This window comes from Pogona vitticeps, chromosome 6 (genome assembly GCF_051106095.1).
Source record: "Pogona vitticeps strain Pit_001003342236 chromosome 6, PviZW2.1, whole genome shotgun sequence".
Classification (NCBI taxonomy): Eukaryota; Metazoa; Chordata; class Lepidosauria; order Squamata; family Agamidae; genus Pogona; species Pogona vitticeps.
Genome location: NC_135788.1, coordinates 93,088,267 through 93,105,270, shown reverse-complemented (window position 1 = coordinate 93,105,270; position 17,004 = coordinate 93,088,267). Strand labels below are relative to the sequence as shown.

The following is a 17,004-nucleotide window of genomic DNA, read 5'->3' as shown; positions in this document are numbered from 1 at the left end:
AGCAGAGCCGCAACTTTATCTATACATTTTCAATCAAGACAGCATTTCCAAATTAATCCCTTTCAATGACATTACTTTTTATAGATTTTTATTATCCCTTTGGGAACTCTGTTTTTTATTTCAAGCTCCTTTGGGAAACTGGCCCTCTTAACTCCTCTGTTAATCAAATTTGGTATGGATAGACCAGCAAAACACTGGATCTTTCTTGCAAAAAAAACAAACAAACAACTAGTTTACTTCTGGTCCTTTATAAGCTCTCTCCTGATTCACTCTCTTTTGTGCCAGCTTCCTTCTGATGCTCTTTCACCAACAACAGGAATTCAAAAACCAAATTCCAAAAAGACCAGGCTCTTCCATATAAACACCTTGAAAGGTGCCCGAAAGTCATCTACAGGAGCTAGGGCCTTCTCGCTGGTGGCTCCCAGACAGCCTGGCCCCTCCCTGACTCGTTTAGAAGGCAGTTGAAAACACTGCTTTTCAGGGAGGCCTTTCACATGGACCCTGGTTGAATGCCTCACCTCCAGTCTTGTTTTATTTTGAAAATTGGATTGGTGCCATTGGTCTTTATGTCTTAGGCTATGCTTTTGTTATTTATGTTGCAATTTAGTGTTTATTGTTTTGTGGAGTTTGATTTTAACCTCTTGTAAACCGCCCAGAATAGTGCTTCGACACTAATGGGGCAGTATTAAAGTAATCAACAACAACAACGCTTCTATGTGCATAACGATGAATACTTCCTGAAGCAAATCTCAGCAAGAGGACAATGGCCATTTTGTGCAGGGTTGAAATGAATAGGATTATGGCCAATACCTCTCAGTAACCAGATTAAACTAGTATCCTTGCTGCACCAGTGACCAGATTAAAACACAGGTATTTATTGTGTGAGAAGGTAAGGAAAGACCTGCTGGAACCCGAACAAAGGCACTGCAGATAGTAGGGTATGTGTCTTCTTTTACAGAAGAGAGCTGTCTATTTGACGTGCTGCCAGCAAGAAACAATCCTCCTTTTCAAGGGACTGTTATCAGGTTCCAGTTGGATGTAAAAAAAGAAAGGAGGAGATCATGGACTTTTAAGTTGTCCGTCCACAGAAGATGTACCAGGTGCACAAGTCAGATGTACTATAATTCTAATTGAAGAACTGAAAAATCATTTCCAGTTTTGCATCCATATATATACATTAATATAACAATGTGCCATCAAGTCAATGTTGACTTGTGGCGATCCTTTCCAGGGTTTCCTAAGCAGAGAGTAGTCAGAAGTGGTTTAGCATTCATTTCTTCTGGGGGCACTCTGGGAATGTGCAGCTTACCCAAGGCCACACAGGCTGGCTCTTCTCTCAGGAGGGAATCAAACCTCCCAGCTTCTGGCTCTACAACCAGATACCTAACCCAAGGAGCTATCCTGTCAACACACGTAAATTAGCATATGTCATTTCCTGCAAATTAGTATTCTCTTTTATCCTCCTTTTTGGTGATGTATGTCACTACCCTAGCAGATGGGTATGAGCCAGTTACAATGAACCAGTTACTTGGTCTAAGTTCTGCTACCCACCCACCCCAATAATTAAAGGAAAGGCCAATGTAAATTCTTCCATGATATAACTAACTTCAGTGACTCTCGTAGTGATAGGATGGGTGGTCTTACAAAATGAAGGAGGCAGATTAGCACAATGATTCCAATGCTGCTTCCTGTTCTACCTTGTGATTTTTTGCAATTGTTTTTTAGAAGTAACTTGTTTATAGTTTCAGTTGCCTCTGAGAAACGAGGAAGTAAAGAATTACTTTAAAATTAGTACATGTATCTGGAGAACAGTTTGGGATGTGGTGGCGCTGCGGGCTAAACTGCAGAAGCCTGTGCTGCAGGGTCAGAAGACCAAGCAGTTGTAAGATCGAATCCACGCGACGGAGTGAGCTCCCGTCGCTTGTCCCAGCTCCCGCCAACCTAGCGGTTCGAAAGCATGCAAATGTGAGTAGATAAATAGGGACCACCTCGGTGGGAAGGTAACAGCGTTCCGTGTCTAAATTGCACTGGCCATGTGACCACGGAAGATTGTCTTCAGACAAAACGCTGGCTCTATGGCTTGGAAACGGGGAGGAGCACTGCCCCCTAGAGTCGAACACGACTGGACAAAAATTGTCAAGGGGAACCTTTACCTTTACCTATCTGGAGAACAAAGATAAAAAGCCATAAGGGGGGATATCAGGGACCTTGGAATTGATTATCCACTGTCAGCACCTGGACAGTTGACGCAACAAGGATCCAGGCCTTCTAGCAAGGCTCCTCCATTTAGCTAAGGCATATTATAACTGTGGCAGTAAAGGCTACTGTGATGGAAAACAGTTTTGTTGTTTCACCCAGAATGTTTCAGTTTGCAGTCAAGAAAACCCAACTCATAGACCTACCACTAAGTCCTTTGCTTGAATGCTTTTTTTTTTAAAGGAATAAACTCTGAAGAATCAAGAGGAGAAATGCTGAACATTGCCTGAGGCAGAGAGTCTGCACTTGACATTCTGGAAGGTACTCGAGGCTGCTGGCTGCTGGCAAAAGACAAAACTGGGAGTGGGCAGGGAGCTGGAGAGCCCTGACTTTTCAGACAGGCATGAAGGAGGACGGCACAGGAGCAACTCTTAACATTCCATGGTCTTGGTACAGAAAAATATGCATCGCCTTGGGTGAAGGACCAGCCCATCTGAGTAAGAGCTGACGACACTTTTAGGAACAAAGGAAGGAACAGGTAAATGCAAAGAAACCCTGCCCTGTTTTGAAGAGACAGTTTCCACTTCTGAACATGAAACAGGCATTGGGGAATTTGGCTTGGGTACCGGAGGTGATGAAACCTTGAGGGAATGCAAAAGATAGATTTTTTTTTTACTCCATTGTGGTAACCCCACCCTTCTCGATATAAGAGGGGATACAGACAAAGCTTGAGCCACTTTGCACACAAGAAGGATTTCTCTCTTGGCTGCCTCCATTTCCCAGCAACATGACCACTTCTTATAGGCAGTACACCTCTTCCTCCTCGGTGAAGGGACCCTCTTTCGGTGGGGCTTCCTCCCGGCTTTCCTCTGTCCATCTTGGTGGGGGATACAGAGCTCCCAGCGTCCATGGAGGAATTGGGGGCATGTCTGTCTCTACTTCCCGCTATGTCTCTGGAGTCGGCAGTGCCCTTGGTGGGGGCTTTGTGGGCAGCGGCTTTGGGGCTGGCCTCGGGGGTGGTTTTGGAGGAGGATTTGGTGGTGGCTTGGGTGGCACCTTTGTCGCTGCCGGTGATGGCCTTCTGGCTGGGGGTGAGAAGGCGACCATGCAAAACCTGAATGACCGCCTGGCTGCCTACCTGGATAAGGTGCGGGCCTTGGAGGAAGCCAACACTGAGCTGGAGGTTAAGATCAAGGAGTGGTACAAGAAACAAGGACCTGGTCCAGAACGTGACTACACTCCATATTACAGGAGTATTGAAGATCTCCGCAGCAAGGTAGGTCAAGATATTATATATGGGAGGGAGGGCAGAGGGCATTAACAAAAGGAGCAAAAGATATAAAAAAGCTGAATTGAAGGGGATGTAACCCTTGGGTTGCAAGTACTCAAATAAGTTTATGAACCCAATATCAGCAACATGGATATGGACATCATAGACCACTTTTTGGCAAAAACAGACAAAAAAAACCCCAAGCACATGTCTTAGGGCTGTGAAATCACTGGCCTGTCAGGTGGTGTTGAATTATGTTTCTCATCAGGCCCAGCCAACAAGGCCACCAATGAGGGACAAATGGGCATAGGAGTCCATTGACATCTGGAAGGCCACAAATGCTCCAGCTTTGCATCAAGGCATTCGAAATTTTAAATGGGTTTCCATTCTAATTCTAGTCATGCATGTCGTTGCTAGTATAGACCATTGCTGGAAAAAGTTACTTCTTTGGACTATAACTCCCAGGATAGCTTCAACATCCCTCTGTGGCTGTGCTTCCTGTGGAATTCTGGGAGCAGTCGACCAAAACAGTTCTGAAGCTACCATTGTTTTTGCACTTGATATCCTAAGGCAATCCTGCCCAGCTGTGCTGTTTGACATTTGCAATCCTCCATGTATAAATTGGGATGCAATGAAGAATGTTTGGCTTGCTAGAGGGCATATATGTTAGGCAGCCTATCCCAACCTAGCACTCTCCAGGTAACCTCGTGGCGCAGTGGTTAAACCGCTGTACTACAGCTAAAACTGTGCTCACAACCTGGGGTTCAAATCCCAGGTAGCCGGCTCAAGGTTGACTCAGCCTTCTATCCTTCCGAGGTCGGTAAAATGAGTAACCAGCTCGCTGGGGGGGGGGGGAGGCAATGTGTAGCCTGCATAATTAAAATTGTAAACCGCCCAGAGAGTGTTTGAAGCGCTATGGGGCGGGCGGTATATAAGCAGCACGCTTTGCTTTGCTTTAACCGAGACTGTATTATGTACTGCTAGTATATCCACTGGTCATAATGTCTCCTGAGGGTGGATGCTGTAGCTCAGCTGCTGTTTTGGGTGCCATGTAGGAATGCATGCATTAAGGGCCTTTCCACACATTATGTACAAACAATTCCACTTCATAGAAACTTCAATCCAATCTTTTATTTATACCTGTGTTATAAATATGTTTCCAAACGCATCTTTGTCTCAATCACACATTATATTTTGAATACGTGATTAAAAATAATTTTAGATGTGCAAATGGATCCTTATTTAATAATAACAGTAATTGTGTGCCCTCAAGTTGTCCATGACTTGTGGTGACCCCCTTCAAGGTTTTCTAGGTACAGAATATTCAGAAGTGGTTTACCATTCCCCTTTTCTGGAAGCATCCTGGAACAGTGCAGCTTGCCCAAGGCCACACAGGCTGGTTCTTCTGGGAAGCACAATGGGGAATCAAACTCCTTACCTCTGACTTTGTAGCCTGATTCCCTGAGTTGTTCAGCCAGTCCAGACCCTTATTTAGAGTTGTGCAAATTTTGCAATGAATATCATTTTTAAAGAATAAAAATTACCTGCCAGCATAATCAAAATCCTGTACCAAGAGAAGCTCAATGCTGCCACTGAACAGGTATAAAGCTAAGACAGAAGAAGCTATAAGCATCATTCCAAGGATTATAGGAGTTTCATTTTTGTGACTGAGAGAGCTATTTTATTGGACTGCAACTCCCAGAATCTATGCCACACAGGCTGGGTGATACTGGAAGTTGTAGTTAGAGGAAGTAATTCTTCTGAGCTTTGATGATCCACAAAAAGATCTCTCTGAAAAGAAGGAGTTGTAAGTGAAGACTATACTGTAGAAATCCGCTGACAGGTAATGAATGTTGCTTATGTTCCAGGTATGTGCTCTTACCGCCAAGCGGCTGAGATCACTAGGTGACGGAGATTCCTTAAGGGCAGGGTGGGGATGGCACGGCTGTGACATGGCTCTGACAGAGCATGACTCTCTCTTTTGTCTAGTCTTGTATGACACGCGTAATGAGTAACAGTTGCAATGTGATTGATCTTGTGCTATGCTCAGGTGAGTGATTAGGGGAGCACTTTGATCACTTAATTTGCTAAATAAACAAAGAATCATATCAAATCTATTTAATTCAATGTTACATCAGCCCTGTCAAATAGAATGCCTTTCACAGGAGAAGAGATGAGTCAGAAAGATGCCATGCCCGGAGGCCTCTTTCTTTGCTCCCAGATGACTCCTTTCTTGCTCACCCATTCATCTATCCAGCGTTGTCCTTCCTTTTGAAGTTCAAAGTGGTATATTTCAGTATGCAAATTGTACTGCTGGCCTCCAGATTCACATAGTTGCCGTCAGAGCTTACAAAGGCTGATTGTTCTGGACTACCAGTGGTGGCTTCATAGGGGTGTGTATGAGCTGAGGAGATACCCCCATCTGGGGCAATGGATGGAAGGGGTGCTAAGCTGCACCAGGCTGACCTGACCAACAAGGGGAAGCACCAACAGCACTCCTCAACCCAGGGAACTATTTATTTTAGAGCTGGCCCTGAGGACGAGTCCAAGGAGCCCCTATTCTGGAGGTTCCCGGAGCTGAGTTCTAGAAATGTAACATTTCCAGGCTTAAGCTGCCTTAAACAAATCCCCTCTAAATGTTAGAAGCTGACAGTTAAGAGTGGTAGATGAATAACACTAGAAACTAGAGAGAATCAATCTCTTCCTTATTACAGCAGGAGCGGGAACTTTAGCCACCCTACTCTAAACAGTTACATATGAATAGAGACAACCAGATAGTAGCAGTGAGGAGTGCAGCAACCTGTTGGATAGATAGAACTGACCCTCTTACCTTAGAAGTTTTAATTGTCATTCAATAAATCCACTCACACCCTCAGGGAAATGCACGTATCCTGCCGCTATAGCATTTTCCCTCCAAACATGCAGTTCCTTCAAAGCTGTGTGTCTGAACACTCAGGCTTGCAAATGATGCCTATAATTAATTCCTGATAACCATGGAAAAAAAGCAAGCTAATTTACAACATGGAGAATGAGCTCTACCCTCCTAAGATGAATGGGTATATTTTACCTTCTGCCAGAACTTGTGTCTAATGATATCCTGCCTGCAATTACCTAGTTTGGGTCCAATGGTTATTAGAACACGTAATTTTTCAATTACAACTCCTAGAATCCCCCAATAGGCGTGAAGATTGTAGTCCAGAAATGCAGCTTTTCCTAATTTGCATTCTAAATAGTGCCCTATGCCTCAACTCTAATAATACTAGCCTCACTCCTACTCAAATTTGAACACATCTTCTTAAAACTGTTCTTTAGTGTATGCATATTCTCTTTCCAGATATTGACTGCCACGATTGACAATGCCAACCTTCTCCTGCAGATTGACAATGCTCGTCTGGCTGCTGATGATTTCAGATCCAAGTATGTTTATTTGTTTTCACCACAGGAAACCTGTGGGCAGTGGGGAAACCTCATTCATTAATTTGGAATAGGACCTGGCATGCTTAACTGGTGAGATTGCTTCAGGCATAAGAAGAAATGGCATTTGACCTCAGGATTGGGTAGTGGTGATGCTCTCATATTTTCTGAGCTCTCAAATGGCACCTGGTAAAGAGCTTAGAAATGTTACTTTTTCAGTTCAAACTCCCAGAATCCCCAGCCAACACAGCCAGTGATTGTGTCAAGCTCTGGCATTCTGGGAGTTGTAATCCAGAAATGTTTCAGACATAATCCAAGCCATTTCCGAAGCTCTGTACCAGGTTGATCCAGCGTCATCAAAAATTTTAGATGAAAACAGGCAAACATCATTCATGATGAGAACTACGATAGGCAAAAAGAACTATTGTGTTCCCCCAAAATAAGACAGGGTCTTATATTAATTTTTGTTTCAAAAATGCATTAGGGCTTATTTTCAGGGGATTTTTTTAAGTACAACAATCTACATTTATTCAAATACAGTCATGTCATCTTCTTCTGGTTGCTGCACACTGGTGGAGGGCAGGGTTTAACTTAACTGGGGCTTATTTTTGGGGTAGGGCTTATATTATGAGCATCTTTAAAAATCATACTAGAGCTTATTTTCAGGTTAGGTCTTATTTTCATAGAAACAGGGTAAGTTGACTTGGACAGCAAATGTTTCAAAACAGGCTTGGCAATAGAAATATAACTGAAAGGAAGAAAGCACGTAACACCATAATACCATCTATATATGGCAGGGGATGGGTAACTCCTGGCCCTGCAGCTGTTTTGAGCTACAAATTTCATCAATCCTAGCCAGCAGAGTTAATGGTGGAGGATGATGGGGAGTTGCAGTTTAACCACATCTGGTGGACTGCAGGATGTGCAACCCAATTATATGGGATCAAAAGTGGTGGTGGAGAGTGGGGATGTAGGGCATAGATTTGTATTTTAATTTATCCTTTCTTTGTACTTCCAGGTTTGAGACTGAGCAAGCTATGCGTATAAACGTGGAGGCTGACATCAATGGTCTACGCAGAGTCTTGGATGAGCTGACCCTGGCCAGGGCAGATCTGGAGATGCAAATCGAGAACTTGAAGGAGGAGCTGGCTTATCTCAAGAAGAACCATGAGGAGGTGAGAGTCAAAGCCACCAATAAATCTGTAACATGTAAGCAAGAGGTGTGCAGGGAAAATGCTTGAAAATCCTACATATGTTGGTCAGACTGCAACTCAGGCTGTAATCAATAGGCTATGTGCCTTTTTTGTACTTTGTGATTTGGCCTTTAGTGTTCTAGTGCTAGCCTCCATTTACAGTGGTTTGTGGTGGAGTTTACTAACTCAGAGCTTTCTAAAAGCCAGTCGGAGTCTGTGTAAGGATAACTTTATGTTGTGGGACTATGACACCAAAGAGGGACCATGGCTTGGTGGGAGAACACATCTTTTGCATGCAGAAAATCCTAGATTCTGTCCTCCCAAAGCAGATGTGAGCAGCTTACAGCCCTTCATATATTGCTGTGTGATGGCAATGACAATAATTACAATTGGTGGCAAAATCCAAACTAAGATTTCTAACTCTGCAAAAATAAGTATCTAAGGTACAAACAGGGCCTACAATTTCCTGCCCTGGCTCATGAATACAAAATACAGAAGTGTCATGTGCACAATTTGGGTGGCATTCTCTAGCCTTTGTAGTTACTTATTTCTTGTTTGTGGCGTTAATTAATTGCAGGACTCCAGGAAGGGGGCTTCTTTCCCTGGGGTCCTAGTATGACCCACAATGACTTGATATCTTATAACCCAGAAGAGTCAACTGTGAATAAACTATATGAATGAAGACTATTTAGTATTCACTGCTTCTTGGTAATCTGAGCTTGAAATGAATCAAATTAAAGTCAAGATGTTATGTGTTCCAAAATGGCAGTGGGCCCAAAATCTGACATGGCAGGGAAACTGCTCCCAGTCAGAATGGACCAGGGCTGGCAAATTTGTGGCCCTTCAGATATTGTTGGCCTCCAGTTTCCATCATCCCCAGAAAGACCAGCCAATGGTATAGAGTGATAGGAATGGCAATTAAGCAAACACCTGGAAGGCCAGAAGTTATCAATCTCTGAAGTAAGCAGTTCTACTGTAGATGTACAACTCAGATTAGTAATTTTACTGATATTTATTTATTTTATTTATTTATTTAATTTATATTTAATTTATATGCCGTCCACACTACCCTGATATCAGGGAATGTCTTATGAGTTTTGAAATGGAAAATGCAGACACACTTTCTGACTTTCCCCTGCTCACAGGAAATGATTGTTCTCCGAAGCCAGTTGGGTGGAGAAATCTCAGTGGAGATGGATGCTGCTCCAGGGGTGGACCTGACCAAGATCTTGGCTGAGATGCGTGAACAATACGAGGCCTTGGCAGAGAAGAACCGCAAAGATGCCGAACAGTGGTTCTTCACCAAGGTGGGTCTTCCTTTCGAAGATGAATAGGGTTCATCTAAAGTAAGAATGTCTGATGTTCCTAAAAGGACCTTTAGCTGTCTGACATGCATGTAAGCAGTACATCTTCTTTTTCCTCTCAGACTGAAGAGCTGAACCGTGAAGTGGCCACTCATTCAGAGCAGTTGCAGACCAGCAAGACTGAGATCACAGAACTGAGGCGGACCATTCAAGGCTTGGAGATAGAACTTCAGACTCAACTTAGCATGGTATGGGAGTATGGACGTGGTGCAAAATCGAGCCAGGGTCTCCAAAAGATCCCTAGTTCTCTCTCATTCACTTTTTTTGAGCTTCTACATTCCAGTGCATCTTTTTCACATTCTAGTCCAGTTCCAGGCTATCTTGTCACAGTGACTTAGCATATGTGACAGATTTAGGATTACCCACAGTGTACATTTCATCCTGTTGGTACTAATTGTATTCCCTAAATAGTGCAGGAAAACTGCAAGTAAATGAAAAGAAAGCCATAGGAGTTGATCTAGAAAACGTCAGTTGTGTCAGTTAAGTCTAATCAAAATCAATGGATAGGGTAAGGTAAAGGTAAAGGTAAGTTGGCGGGAGCTGGGATGGCATTACCTATTGTCATAATATTTTGCAATATGTAGATTATCATATAGTAATACCCGGAAAAGTAACATTTTACAGATTGTGTCATTATTTGTAATATTTCATTTCCTAGCCCTCTCAGTTTCATTATTGCTGCATTGCTTAGTATCTCACAGGTGCTCTTACCCTTCTCAATACAATATCAGATTGAAGAATGTCCCAACCTTCCCTCATGGAAATTCAAGCGTATATTAGTATACATTTCCTCATTGACCGGAGCATTTTTGTATACATTTCTCAAATATATATTTTTTTCATCATGAGCCTTTTTCAAACACATAAATGGTTCTTTACATATTTTAACTCCTCAGAACACATTATGTGCCTTGATAATGTATGAACTTTGGGGACTTGAAGTACTTCATTCTAGTGCCAGTCTTGGGAGGTGTGAGAATAATATTTTCATAGGGAAATGCAAATCTGAGGAATTTTTTAATCTTAGTTTATGAGGCAGCTGGCTTTTCTTGAGGGCTTGAGGTCCCTAATGCTGTCTATGAGGTCTGACTATTAAATAGTGCCATGGCACTCAAGCTTCTTTCCCATTAATTTCTATTCTCCCAGAAAGCAGCACTGGAAGGCACCCTGGCAGAAACAGAAGGTCGCTATGGCAGCCAGCTTAGCCAAATCCAGATCATGATTACCAGCGTGGAAGAGCAGCTCGCTGAGCTGAGGTGTGACATGGAGCGCCAGAACCAGGAATACAAGACACTTCTTGACGTCAAGACCCGCCTGGAACAGGAAATTGCCACCTACCGTCGCCTGCTGGAAGGAGAGGAAGCTCAGTATGTAAAGTGGGGTGGGAGTAGAAGCAGGGATTGCTATTCTGGGAAGGGATGGTGAGAAAGATGATCTAAAATGGCTTATGAGAGACAAGTGCGAGCAAAGAGATTCCAGATCCATAATGGTTGCTCAAATTGCTTCAACATCTCACTGTAGCATGACATTGCATGAGCACATTGCTTATTTGGGTTTCATTCCCATTTGGCAGGAAGTCACTGGAGGTTTACAATATTTGAGAATATTTGGATTTATTTGCAAATACAGACTTAGCCAATTCTGTTTTGATCCAGACCTCATAACAAATAGGTCCAAATAAGATTGACTTGGTTAATAATCTACCTTCGGCCAGAGCCAGTGTACAGCCCTAACTGTAACAAGGGATTTCCCTGTTTTCTGTTCTACAAGTATATGAGACTTCTGCTTGTGCAAAGAGACACTGATCCCCCCTTATATGAACAAGAGATACTGGAGAGTTCCTTAGACTTATAACAGACCATTTCATGAGCAGAACGGTTGAATAGATCCTGGCAATACAGGCTGAGAGGAAGAGAAGACCCACAGTTTTTCACACTGCCCCAGTTGTAAGTGGTGGGCTAGGCTTAATTCAAGGTATTGGTTTTAACCTTCAAAGTCTTAAATGGCTTGAGGCTTGGCCGTTTAATGGAACATCTTTCTTGTGATATTTCACTCTGGATGTCTACATTTGAAGGTGCTGTTAGGGTGGATTATATAGCTATCAGGATTGTTTCTGTATTACTTGGACACCACATGACAATAGCAAATACTGTAGTGTGAGTTCAGCCCTTCTTTTCCCATGCAATGGTATTGGTTGCAGTTGGTTCAGAGACTCTTAATGCTGAGCAGTTTCCAGATCCCTGGATTAGAGATGGGGAATGTTTGGCCCTCCAGATACTTCTGAATTGCATCTCCCTATCAGTTTTAACCAACATAGCTAATAGTGGCAGAGGATGGGTCGTACAACAACCTCTACAGGGGCACAAATTCCTCAGCCTTGCCCTAAGTTATTTTAGAGGCACATAAAGTGCAATTCATAGACTGTACACAGTGAACTCTCTAGGCAGCCAACTGTTATGACTCTTAGGGCCATAAGATTAGAGATACTGCAGCCTCAACATCTGGCCAGGATGATTTCTCCACCCTGTTCCCCACCCATTCTTTGCAATGCTCAGATTAAAGAGGAGCCCAGCTGGACTATCTATCCTCACCTTTTCTGGACACAGAATCTAACTCGTTTTGTAAGATTTAACCAGTTTGTGAAGTTAATTAACTGCTAATATTTAGTGAGTGCAGCTATTTTGAATTGGCTAAGAATTTTAATCAGCAAGGCCAAGAGTAAAGGGAATACTTCTTGCTGTTCTGAGACCATTTTGACTTTGGAATTTTAAAAAGCACACAAGCCACAAGCAGGCTTTGTAATTTATTCATAAAAGGTGTAGCCATGTTAGTCTGCAAGCATTATAGGTGAAAACGAAATAAATAAAAAAAAAAAAGTAAAAAAAAAAGACAAAAATGTGGTGGCTAACTTATACTTATTAATGTGAGCTTTCATGGACAAGTTTACTTCATCAGATATAAGATACTTTTTATTTTAATTTTATTTTCACCTTTAGTATAATTGGTAGTTATTGTTCCTTAAATAGTCAGTTATTTCCTCAGTTCCTTGAAAGTGTATTCTATTCAGATACTGGTATTATTAACATTTCTTTAATAGACTGATCCATTATGTGGTTAAAAGTTATTAAGCAATGAGCTGATTCTTCTTTAAGTTGTGTTCAGCCTGTTTTCATATTTTAAAAGAGGTAATTTTAGCAGACTTCTATTGGTTTTTCCATAATGTCTTAGAAAAGCTGTTCATCTCTCTAATTTGGCCATGTTCTTTTTTCCTTTTTAAAAAAACGTAGCATCAGTTCCCAGTACAACGCGGCTATATCTGGAAAAGATGGTAAGAATGCATTAAAACTTTGGGGCTGCAATTTTGTATGATTTATATAAGAAATTTGTTACAATATTTGATAGTGTAAACTTTTGATGTAAACTGTCCAGAGTAGTGGCCAGCATTAATCAGGCAGTATAGAATTTTATGGGACGGACGGACAGATGGACGGACGGACAGACGGATGGACAGACGGACAGACGGACGGACGGACAGACAGACAGATAGACAGATAGCCAAACCTTGCATTACAAGAAACCTGTTAATTGTGAAGTTGCCACATACTCTTTTCAGTTTTTGTTTTTAATCTACATTTGGGAATCCTTCTGAGTCAAGTCAAAGGGGCTAACTTTTGAACAAAGGCTATTAACTCCAATATTAGTGGAACAGTAAAATTGCTGTGGTTTTTAGTCTGAACTTTATAGAAGCTATCCAATGTGCTGAAATCTACCCCCCCCCCTCAAATAAGTTCACCATTTTGAATAGCTGCTTGCTCATTGCTTCTGAGCAGACGCATAGGGAGACCAGGAACAAGGGAAGTACAATCTAGTTGTTACTCATATTGATCTTGGCAATATGTTTAGGAGGGAAGAAAGGACCACCTAGTCCCTCCTCTCTCTATTATCTCTTTCTCCATGTGGACAGCAATGTGTCAGAAGAACAAAAGTGTCCTGCTGATGTGTAAGCACTACACATAGATAAGAACTCCAGAAAGCAGATTTTTTGCATGCACTGAGAGATCTTATGTGCAGATGGGAAAGCCTCCTTTTCAGGCATGTCACCTTCCACGTGGGTATAGCAATCATGGACAGAAAAGGGGCTGGGCACCTCTTTCTAAATATATTGTCATAGGCAAGCAGTGACTTAATAGGCCTACTGTCTTTCAAGAAACCCACAAGACTCAGCTCCCAGTTAGTATGGGGAGGAAGTATTTTTCTTTACTTTGCCATAAGTGCCAAGACGTTTTGGGCAGCTCTGACCATTGGTAACCCCATGTACATTAGAGGAAAAGAGATTAATACAAGCTTTCCTGTATGCTTTAACTACATGTACCCAGACCTTGGTTGACTCCTAAAACAGATTCCAAATCAACTGAATGATAGAACAGGGCACCATAATCAGTACCAGAATGTACCGTATTTTTCGCTCCATAAGACGCACCTTTCCATAAGACGCACCAATTTTTTAGGAGAAGAAAACAGGAAAATATAATCTGTTTTCTTCGCTCCATAAGACACACAGACTTTCCACCCCCCTGTTTTGTGGGGGAAAAGTGCATCTTATGGTGCGAAAAATACGGTATATGGATTAGGAAAATAAAGAGCCTGGTTCTCTCTCTCTCTCTCTCTCTCTCTCTCTCTCTCTCTCTCTCTCTCTCTCTCTCTCTCGTCTTTTAAAATCTACATGTAAATTGCTACTGTCAAGCTTTTCGTTCCTCCTTCTCTTCTGAAGTCACTTCCTGCTTTTTGCTGCTCCTCAGTTTTTAGTTCTTCTTCCCAGTGTGGTGTAGTGGATAGAGTCATGGACTTGGATAAGATGACTTAAACTAAAAACTAAAACCTCTCCCCCATCATTTTTTCCCCAGTGAGCAAGACAACTCGTCAAGTCCGCATGATCGTTGAGGAGGTTGAAGATGGGAAGATAGTCTCTTCCCGTGAGCAGGTCAAGCAGTCCACCTACTGAAAAGGAGAGGAGAATGCCATGGAAACAAGTGAAAGCGTTTAAAACAGCAGCATTGCCATGCCTTTTCAATTGCGTATTCTTCTAAATATCTCTCTGTATGTGAACAAAATGATTACAGAAGCAAAGCCAGAGTTATGTAGCCTTTCCAGCCAACTAACTTGCTTGTGCACAACTAATAAAGAATTGTTTCACCAGTCATGCAAAAACGTAGGGCTTTTTTATGGTTGTAGATCTGGCTTCAAATCCCTATTTAGCTATGAAGCTAACTGGGCAACCTTGGACCAGTCACTTGTGACTCCCTGCCTAACCTATCCTACAATGCCGTTATCAAGATAACGTCCTCATCCTCATTATCATAGAACTGCAGAGCTAGAAGTGACCCTATGGAACATCGAGTCCATCACATGTCTAGGAGGCAAATTGGGGAATCAAACTCTCAACTTCTGGCTCCACAGCCAGATACCTAAACCGCTGAGCATATCCAGTAGGGAGGATGCAAAGAAGCATATGCACCACATAGAGCTCCTGGGGAAAAAAAGGCAGGATATAAATGTCCTAATAAATAAATATAATGTAGGTTTCCATGAAGATTTGAGAAATGGAATTCCCATTATGGGGAGATCAGTGTCAGAAACAGGTATTGGGCAAAATACTCTCAATGGGGCCTCGCCCTAAACTGGCTTACAAGGTAAATGAATTGTACTGTTTTACAGTGGACCCTCTACTTACGGAATTAATCCATATTGGAACGGTGGCTGCAAGTCGAAAAGTCTGTAGGTCGAATCTCCATTGACCTGCAATGCATTGAAAACCGATTAATCCCATAACTGGCAGTTTTTATTCTATTTTTGTTCCATTTTGTTTTTTTTCTGGTCTGTAAGTCGATTCTCCGGCTGCAAGTCGAATCTAAATTCTGCGGCCAGAGAAGTCTGTAACTCGAAAAGTCTGTAAGTCAAGCCGTCTGTAACTCGAGGGTCCACTGTATCTCATCACTGTTGAAGTTGTTCCTCAGCTCAGGGAGAACAGATGAGCGGCAGCATGATGGCAAAAGTACTGCTCAGGATTGGGAGGGGGACTTTTCCAGGAAGCTCCAGGCATTGACAGCAGGCTTCCTATAGAGGAATGTCCCATTAGCAGGTGATTAATTGTGCATACTCTAAGGGCAGCTTTGGAATTTCTCCAATTGTAATCACTAGGGAGAGGATTTCAAGGACATTTCATGCTTTCTCTGCAACCTATTCTTTTACCCACAAGCAAGTTCAGATCTGTTTATGAGTAATTTGGCCTTTCTCAGCAGATTACTCATAAACATGTCCAAACCCACTTATAAATTCAAACACAGGCTGCAGAAAAAAATATGACATGTCATAGAAATCCTCCCCATAGTAATCACTCATTAGGGTCAAGTAGATTTGGAGGACACAGCACAAGTTTATGACTTCTTATAATCCTGTGACACGATATCTTAAATCCTTGTCAAGAAAGTGGAAAGTCCCCATGTGTTCTTGGATCACCTCTTCCAGAAGCCAAGGCTCGCATTGTTTTGGAAACACTGCTATAGAAGATGTGCCATTTTCCTTCACTGCTGTCTCCTTTCCTCATTTCTCTGAAGTACTGTAACTAGCTGTGCTCAATGGATCAAAAAAAGAGATGCTTCCAGGAAGCACCACCCTGCAATCTGGAAAGGTTTCTTCTTAAACCCTGATGCCTGCAGGATTTGCTGCAGTTATTCTTGAAATGTTAAAGGCAGATGTTAGCTTAGCTTGTCTCTCACAGCAAGGCAAGGCTGAAACCATAAAGAATCTTGCAGCACTTTGAAGACTCCTAAACATACTGCAAGATTCTCTGTTGTTTTTGCTGCAACAGATTAACACAACAAACAACATTGCAACGAACTAACAGCCACCACGGCCAGGCTAGCTCACAGATACAGAGACACCATTTCAGATTTCAATGATAGGAAGAAGAACTTGGAAAAGTTACTCTTTTGGCCCATAACTCCCAGAGTCGACCCAGCTAGCAAAATATCAATGAAATACACGAGAAGCTTCCCAATGCCTTGTTTTTAGATATGTTGAAGATACAATTGTGGGAAAGGGTGTATCTAGAATACTTATTCGGATTGCTTGTATAGATCTTGTCGTCTACACAGCCTGGAGCAAAGCTGATTAAGAGGTGCTATGATAGCAATCTTCAAATGCAGATGAGACAGCAAATGTTTCTCTGTTGTAGGATTAAAATCAGCAGGTGCAAATTACAAGCAAGGAATTTCAGTGCAGCATTAGGAGGAAGTTTCTGACTGTATGGGCCATTGATGGTGGAACAGACTCCCTTAGAAAGTGGTCAGCTCTCTTTCACTAGAGGTCTTCAGAGAGAAAAGACTGAAAGAACTGAGTGTGTTTAGCCTTGAGAAAAGAAAACTGACAGGAGATAGGATATCACTTTTCCAATACAGTATTTGAAAGATAGTCATACAGAGGAGGGGCAGGATCTGTTCTCAATAATCCCAGGATGCAGAACGTGTAAGAATGGGCTCAAGCTATGGGAAGCCAGATTTAGACTGGC

General features: G+C 42.3%; 1 protein-coding gene across 1 annotated transcript; it reads left to right on the top strand.

The window, feature by feature from the left end:
* The first annotated feature begins 2,430 nt into the window (after positions 1 to 2,430).
* On the top strand, positions 2,431 to 14,645 carry LOC110074892 (keratin, type I cytoskeletal 14). The gene is made up of 8 exons (XM_020785621.3): positions 2,431 to 3,472; positions 6,801 to 6,883; positions 7,899 to 8,055; positions 9,219 to 9,380; positions 9,500 to 9,625; positions 10,584 to 10,804; positions 12,725 to 12,765; positions 14,342 to 14,645. The coding sequence occupies exons 1-8, from the start codon at positions 2,984 to 2,986 to the stop codon at positions 14,437 to 14,439; spliced, it is 1,377 nt and encodes a 458-aa protein (XP_020641280.3). The 5' UTR covers positions 2,431 to 2,983; the 3' UTR covers positions 14,440 to 14,645.
* Positions 14,646 to 17,004: the final 2,359 nt, after the last annotated feature.

Excerpts from the sequence above, each read along its gene's own strand:
- LOC110074892 (XM_020785621.3), top strand. The coding sequence starts at position 2,984 with ATGACCACTTCTTATAGGCAGTACACCTCTTCCTCCTCGGTGAAGGGA. Across the intron at positions 9,626-10,583 it reads TTCAGACTCAACTTAGCATG|AAAGCAGCACTGGAAGGCAC; the intron begins GTATGGGAGTAT and ends CTATTCTCCCAG. Across the intron at positions 12,766-14,341 it reads GGCTATATCTGGAAAAGATG|TGAGCAAGACAACTCGTCAA; the intron begins GTAAGAATGCAT and ends TTTTTTCCCCAG.